This window comes from Dromiciops gliroides, chromosome 4, assembly GCF_019393635.1.
Source record: "Dromiciops gliroides isolate mDroGli1 chromosome 4, mDroGli1.pri, whole genome shotgun sequence".
Lineage (NCBI taxonomy): Eukaryota > Metazoa > Chordata > Mammalia > Microbiotheria > Microbiotheriidae > Dromiciops > Dromiciops gliroides.
The window spans coordinates 69,524,297-69,531,997 of NC_057864.1; the positions used below are offsets into that span (position 1 = coordinate 69,524,297).

The 7,701-nt window shown below is 43.9% G+C and overlaps 1 protein-coding gene across 3 annotated transcripts in view; it reads left to right on the plus strand.

Annotated features, from left to right (window-relative positions):
* Positions 1–6,875, plus strand: part of BRINP2 (BMP/retinoic acid inducible neural specific 2) — a 165,930-nt gene extending 159,055 nt beyond the window's left edge. For all 3 annotated transcript variants that reach the window (XM_043964037.1, XM_043964038.1, XM_043964039.1), the window contains 2 exons: positions 257–479; positions 2,486–6,875. In XM_043964037.1, coding sequence (XP_043819972.1) covers positions 257–479; positions 2,486–3,602 — 1,340 coding nt within the window. In that variant the 3' untranslated portion in view covers positions 3,603–6,875. The remainder of the gene's footprint in view (positions 1–256; positions 480–2,485) is intronic.
* Positions 6,876–7,701: the final 826 nt, after the last annotated feature.

The window sequence follows — 7,701 nt, forward strand, 5'->3', positions numbered from 1 at the left end:
AGGAAAATGAGATTGAAAGAGTAAATAATCTGGCTAATAAATTAACAGGATGGAATTTGAACCCAGATTTTCTGAATCCCAATCAAGTGCTGTTTCCCCTATGCCAAAAGACAGAAATCCCTTTAAGGGTATTCGATAACATACAGAATATGTTTGTGGAGATACTTCCAGAGAGGAGTCCTGTATGGCTTCCAACCTGTCCCTGAGAAATACTTATTTTTCTTTTCCTCTCCTTCTGATAACAATATACCCACAGAAGAATTCCAGGCCTTGCTGAAGAGACTTCCAGAGGACCGCTTCCTGAACTCAACCACCATTTCCCAGTTCTGGGCCATGGATCTGAGCCTCCAGCACCGCTACCAGCAGCTGGGGGTCACCCTGAAACTGCTGTCCAAGAAAACCCATCGGGTCATCCGCCGCCTCTTCAACCTTTGCAAACGCTGCCCCAGACAGCCTCGGTTCTGGCTGCCTAAGGAAAGGTGAGCTGCCCCACCGGAACAATCAGTCAGACAAGGCCAGAGCCCTAAGCTCACCTTCTGTGCCCAGCCCAATGGCCCTGTCCATATTGGTAAGACCAAGCGTGACAATGGATGATAGTACCTGGTCTCTAAGCTGTGCTGTCACTGTGATTCAGTCATTCAACAAACATTTATAAATAAAGGAAAGTGAAGAAGAGGAGAAAAATGAGCAGGACAATCTTGTTACCACTCTTCATTTTAACAGACACTTTTTTTTTTTAAATGAAAACAAGCTAAGGGACAGAAGCTCACACACAGTGCAGTCAGTTTCGAATGTGTTCCTCCTTTTGTTTTTCACATATGCAGATATTCACGATTGATTATGTTCATGATAAAAAAATGACAATATGTATTTATGCAGCCTGTACTATATATCCAATCATCAGTGTGCTGCGGACGTTAGAAGATATCCCCAGAAGAAGGAAAAGTGATCTTTCAAGGAACTTTTAAATTCACTGGAATGACTAAACATATGGGGGGAAATGCAGAATGAACTAGGGGATAGGGGAAGCTAGATGAGTGCAGGGTCTGGATTCAGGAAGAGCTGAGTTCAAATCTGACTTCACACACTAACTTTATAATCCCTGAATAAGTCACCTAACCTCTCTTTCCTCAACTCTAAAATAGTAATAATAATAGCACCTACCTCTCAAGGTCATGGTAAAGTGTTTAGCACAATGCCTTGCCCATAATGGGTGCGAGATAACTGCTTATTCCTTTCCCTTTCCTTTTTATTGGTGTAGGTTACTCATAGCTGAAGAAACTCCTTCTGCTGATGTAGGTCAGCACCTTCTCTACATCCACTAGTCTCATAGAGTTACCTAGAGCACTGAGGTTCAGTGACCTGTCCAGGATCACTCAGCCAGTATGGGACTCAAACCCAGGTCTTCCTAGCTTTTAGACTGGCTCTCTAGCCAATCAATCATTCTGTGTCTCTCACAAGGTAAAGATAGCAAAAGATAAAAACTGTTTGTGGGCACCAGGGGGCAAAGCGATGACAAAGGAAGCCAGAGAGTGGAAGTGATAGGCATAGATCTGTGGATGAGAGATGGAAAATTCTTCCAGGCAGGCAGAGCAGCCTGCAATGTGAGGGAAGTGTTTAATGACAGGTGAGGGTACAATAAGTCAATGAGTCTTCCTGTAAAGGAGGGGGCATGGAATAGCAGGGAATGAGTGGGTCAACAGAATCATTTGATGGAGAGCTTGCTAACAATGGTTAAGAAGTGATTCTGAATTCAAGGGAGCCACTGTGGATTTTAGAGCTAGGGAGTGATATGGCAAAAATGGTAATGCAGAAGGGAAAAATCTCAAAAAAGGAAAACAAAAATAGTAGAAATAGTAGGTGATTGTACATGTATAAGCTATATCAGATTTTTTACTGTCTTGGGGAGGGGGCAGGGAGGGGAGGGAGGGAGAAAAATTTGAAACTAGAAATCTTATAGAAACAAATGTTGAAAACTATTTCTACATGTAGCTAGAAAATAATAAAATACTTTTATAAAAAACAAAAGAAAGAAAATGGTAATGCAAAGCAAGAACTCTACATTGCAACTCCCAATTCCAGGATGCGCTTCAAATTTCCTTAGTGCTCATAGAACAGAGACTGCTACAGGGCCCTTCTCATTCTGGGGGCCACTTTTGTTTTTTTTGTTTTTTTTTGTTTTTTTGCAGGGCAATGAGGGTTAAGTGACTTGCCCAGGGTCACACAGCTAGTAAGTGTCAAGTGTCTGAGGCCGGATTTGAACTCAGGTACTCCTGAATCCAGGGCCGGTGCTTTACCACTGCTATCTAGCTGCCCCCTGGGGGCCACTTTTATGGGCCATTGTTATCCAGGTGCCCTTTTGACTCCCTTATTTCCTTCTGTTAACCCTTCCATGTGAGCCTAACTCTTCCTATCGCCTCAGAAAGATGTCTCGATATATTTCAAATTGACTCTATAAAGTCTGCTTCTTTTTTCCCCTCTCCAGACCCTTATCTTATTGGTGGAACCGGATCCAGTCCTTCCTTTACTGTGCAGAAAGCACTTTCCCTGGGACTTTCTTGGAGCAGAGCCACAGCTGCACCTGCCCCTATGACCAATCCTCCTGCCAGGGTCCCATCCCGTGTGCCTTGGGGGACGGGCCAGCCTGTGCTGTGTGTGCACCAGACAATAGCACCCGCTGTGGGAGTTGCAATGATGGCTATGTGCTGACTCAGGGGTTGTGTCGGCCAGAGGTGGCGGAGTCCCTGGAGAATTACCTGGGCCTGGAGACAGACCTGCAGGACCTGGAACTTAAGTACCTGCTTCAGAAACGGGATAGCCGCATTGAAGTGCACTCCATCTTCATCAGCAATGACATGCGCCTGGGCAGCTGGTTTGACCCCTCTTGGAGGAAGCGCATGCTTCTGACTCTAAAAAGCAACAAGTACAAGCCAGGGCTGGTCCATGTGATGCTGGCTTTGTCACTCCAAATTTGTCTCACCAAGAACAGCACCCTGGAGCCAGCCATGGCCATCTATGTCAACCCCTTTGGGGGCAGCCATTCAGAGAGCTGGTTCATGCCTGTGAATGAAGGTGATTTTCCAGACTGGGAAAGGACTAATGTGGATGCATCGGCCCAGTGCCAAAACTGGACGCTCACCCTCGGGAACAAGTGGAAGACCTTCTTTGAGACCGTCCATGTCTACCTGAGGAGCCGAATTAAGTCCCTGGATGACAATTCTAATGAGACACTTTACTATGAGCCCCTTGAGATGTCTGACCCCTCCAAGAATCTTGGCTACATGAAAATCAACAGCCTGCAGGTCTTTGGCTATAGCATGCCCTTTGACCCGGATGCTATTCGGGACTTAATCCTCCAGCTGGATTACCCATACACTCAAGGTTCCCAGGACTCTGCGCTCTTGCAGCTCATTGAGATCAGGGACCGTGTGAACCAGCTTTCTCCCCCAGGAAAAGTCCGGCTCGACCTCTTCTCTTGCTTGCTTCGGCATCGGCTCAAGTTGGCCAACAACGAGGTGGGCAGGATTCAGTCCTCCCTGAGGGCCTTCAACGCCAAACTGCCAAATCCTGTGGAGTATGAGACTGGCAAGCTCTGCAGCTAACCTGGGGAACCTGGTGATGCCCCAGGGGTTGGGAAGCAGGGAGATCCAAGACTATCTAAAGGGCCTTACCTTAGTGCCAATCCTGTGCATTGAGCAAGTGAGACTTGGAGGCATGGATTGAGTCACATGCTAGGGAGATAAAATGGATGCAGATCTGGGCACACAGAAGCATAAAAATACAAATACATCATCTCCCTCATGCAGAGACTAAAAAGAAGCAGAATATGATTGGTGAAATCAATGATTTCTGACATGAGAACAGTTGAGAAGAGATTTCTTTAAAAGAAAAAAAAAACCTTCTCCAAAAAACCACACTACAGAAATCCTTAAAAGTGATTCTTGCCATTAAAAGGAAAGAAAGAGAAAAGTGGGGTTGAGCACTGGGCCTCCCCCTCCAAGGAGTCACTTTTGTATTCTTTTTAACCAGATGTTTCTAACAATGTAGTGGTTTTGTGTTCCCCATTTTGGTTTCTCGGTTTTTGTATTCTTCCTCTGCTGTCCCCTCTCAACACTGCCTTTCCCCTCAGAACGTATCCCCTTGGGAAGCCCTTGAGAATGAAACAGACAGAGATTGTGTTTGTTGCTTCTCCTAGCCATCCCTATTCCTCAGTGCCCCCCCCACCTCCTCTTCCTCCTCTCTCTCTGTCCCACCTACAATCCCAGGGCTCCACACTCCTCCCATCACCCCCATGAATCTTCTCCATCTAATTGGACTTCTTCCCTGGAAGCAGTGCTGTCAAGTTAGTAACAGGTATTCAATGTATGGCAACAACTTTCTTTTTTTTTAACGAAAAATATATTTATTTTATGATTTTTTTGTTTGTTAATTTGCTCCAGCCAAGTGACATCTGAGTAAAAATTTACCTGGTTTAATATATTTTTTAAAAATGCCTTTTTGAGGAAAAAAAAAAGAGAAAAGAGAAAAAAAAGAGTGTCTTTCTCTGGGTTGGCTAGAATTTTTGTTTGTTACTTTGCCTGCTGTGAACATGTTGGTGTGCTGTGACTGAACGACTTGATTGGTGTGGAGGCCTGTGTGCACCTATGGCATAGCAAGATGTCCTGTTCTAGTGTGTTCTAGACATGTGTGCACATGTGTCTGTGATGGGGAATGTGTGTACAAATTGTGGGCATGCGTATGAATGATAAAAAGTCAATTGATAGGTACTTATTAGCTCCTGCTATGTGATAGGCACTGATAGGGGAAAATACAAGCTCTTCATTAGTCTATTCTCTCACCATATTGTCTTTGTTCTAGGATTAGACTCAATCTGTCCCCATAGGGGCAAGTACATGGTAGGTCAGTTTAGACTCTTCTTTCTTCAGAGAGGCAGAGCAGCTCTCTGTTTTGGCTAGTAGCTGGGTGAAGGGCAAGCAAAGTGTGGAATCTTTATTTGGCTCTGCTCCCAATGGCCTCTTGGGCATTTTCCAATACCCTTTCTTCCATGGGATTGAATCACTTCCAGGGGAAACTGGACAAAATCCAGGGAACAGTCTCTCCAAGACCATACTTTTTTTTTTCTTTTTCACTACCCATTTTCCTCTTTTAAAAAAATTGAATGTGAAAGGAAACTTTTACTTTTGACATAGAGATGGATGCATCATTTCCCACCTGGAGCCTGGAATGGCAAATGTCTCCTAGCCCATCTCTAGGTGAATCACTTTTCTCTCTGTTCTCTACATGCTCCCAGTACAATTTGTAGGCATGACAACCCCCATCCTGTTCAGGAGAGAGCACCACATAAATACCAAGTATTTCATTCACCACCTATGGTACATCACAGTTGGTATAACTGGAATCAGGAGACGGTGGGAAGCCAGTCAGTTCTATTCAAGCCTGTTCAAAGATTATTGTCATGGCTCTGGCTTCCTGCTTTATTATATTATATCACTACCTATCTTTTTAGTCTACAAGGACCCAAAATTTTTGTGAGGCAAGTGGCCTAGAGCACTGCTGCCTTCAAAGCTCCCACTGAACCCTTCTGAGTCAGAATTACTGAGTGATGACCTGGTCTCATGATAAACAGCATAGAGCAACTCGAGCTTCTATATCTGGTTCTGTTGCTCCCTAACTTTGGGAATTCTCCATGCCTATTTTCTCACCTGCCGAGATGAGGCCAACACTTGTCATCTACTGATCCAGGACTGTGGAGTTAAGCTAGAGTGTGTTGCTGGGGGAGGAGAAGGGTTGGTTGGAAAGAGAGAATGCTTTCATTGCTTGATAAAGTGTGCTTGAAAAGTGTGAAGTGAGTGTGGAAAGTGATTTTACAGCTCTGACATGCATGTCTTCATATTGTGTGAGTGGGCAGAGAGGCTTTAACTCCCCAATTAAAGGTATCAAAGTTTCACGTGGAAGATTCAGTTACCTGGCATGGCAGTATGAGCATTCTGGGAAGGGTAGCCTCAAAGGGTTGATTGCACATCATTGCCAAAACTGACAGTCTGGAATTTCAGTAAAAACAGACTTATTTATTCAGGCAGAAACTGACAGGACAAAGGATCATTGAATCATAGATTTGGTACTGAATAGGGCCACCGAAGTCATATAATCCAACCTCACTTTATAGATGAGGAAACAGGCCCAGAGTGGTTAAGTCTCTTTTGTCCAAGATTACATAAGTGCTAATTGTGGAAGAGGCAGGATTTGAATTCAGGCCATCCAACTCCAAAATCTGGATTTTTCCCAATGGCACTGTGTCTCTCCACCACTCCCAAATCAGGACAATCCCCCCATAATGGTCCCCCAGCCCTTAAAATCCCCCAAATTTTATGTACCTAGATTTATGGGGAATTATAGCTGTTTAGTTCTAAATAAAGGATCTGGTTTGGGGAAAGAATGTGGCCTCTTGACTTGGAAAATGCCCCAGCCTTGGCCTTCTAAACTTGGCTGGTCTACCAGGAAGGTCATGATGTAAGAGGTTTTAGAAACACCATGCTTAACGGTTACCTGCCAGCTCATTGTTAGTTCAGACTGTTAGGCTATGAAAGCTGAAGTTTGTCACCTTCATCCAAGCTATTCCAAAGATTTCCCAAATAACTCCATGTTGACAATAGGCTGTTTTATTATTAATTGCATTGACCCAATATTTAGCACAGTGACCAATACAATGCTCACTTTGGAGGTGTTCCTCTGGTACTCCTACAATACCAAATCCCTTTGTTAACATAGATCCTATGATAGGTGAGAGACTTAGAGCTAGAAGCAGCCTCAGATGTCCTCTAGTCCAAAGCTTTCATGTTACAGAAGCCTAGAGAGATTGTGGATTGCCTAAGGGTCAAATAATAATAATAATAATAATAATAATGACCACACTGTTAGCATTTATAGAGCAACTATTATTTCCCAGCTGTGCTAAGTGAACTGTGAATATGATCTCATTTGATCCTCTCAACAACCCTGTGAAGTAGGTGCTATTATTATTCTCATTTTGCAATTGAGGAAACTTGCCCAAGATCACACAGCTAGTTCACTGGCATTTGGAGATTGGATTTACATGAAGGTCTTTCCTGACTCTAGGCCCAGGGCTCTATCTACTGGGCCACTTAGATGCCTCAGGTGTAGCAGCTGAACCTGGATCACAGCTTCAGGTAAATGGGACTTGGGGGGTCATGAGGTATTGTGGCCAAGAAAGTGAGTTTTAGTGACTTGCTCAAAGTGGTGCAGTTACTAAGTTGAAGAACCAGGAAGTAAACTGAAATATTCAGTCTCCAAATCCAATGACACATAGGGAGTTAGTTGCCTGAGGTACATTTAGGTTAAGTGACTTGCCTAAGGTCACACAGCTAATAGGTATTAGAGTCAGAAGCATTATAGAAGCCATCCTTCTATTGGGAGTTAAGTAATGGAGTGGTTTGGGGCATACTAGGAAGCAAAATAAATTCTGAGAAGTGAGTGAGAGTAGCTCCAAAGACACTCTTTAGAGACCTGGTGAGATCAATATTACAACCTTAAAATCATAGTGGAATTTTGCAGCTAGCTAAATTGAGAAGTTGCATGTCAGAGGAGTACATGACTACAACTGGAGTCATCAGAATTTGCATTAGGGGATGTCAATAGCCTTTTCCAGGACATGGTTGTAAGTATGGGATTGTCAACAGGTTA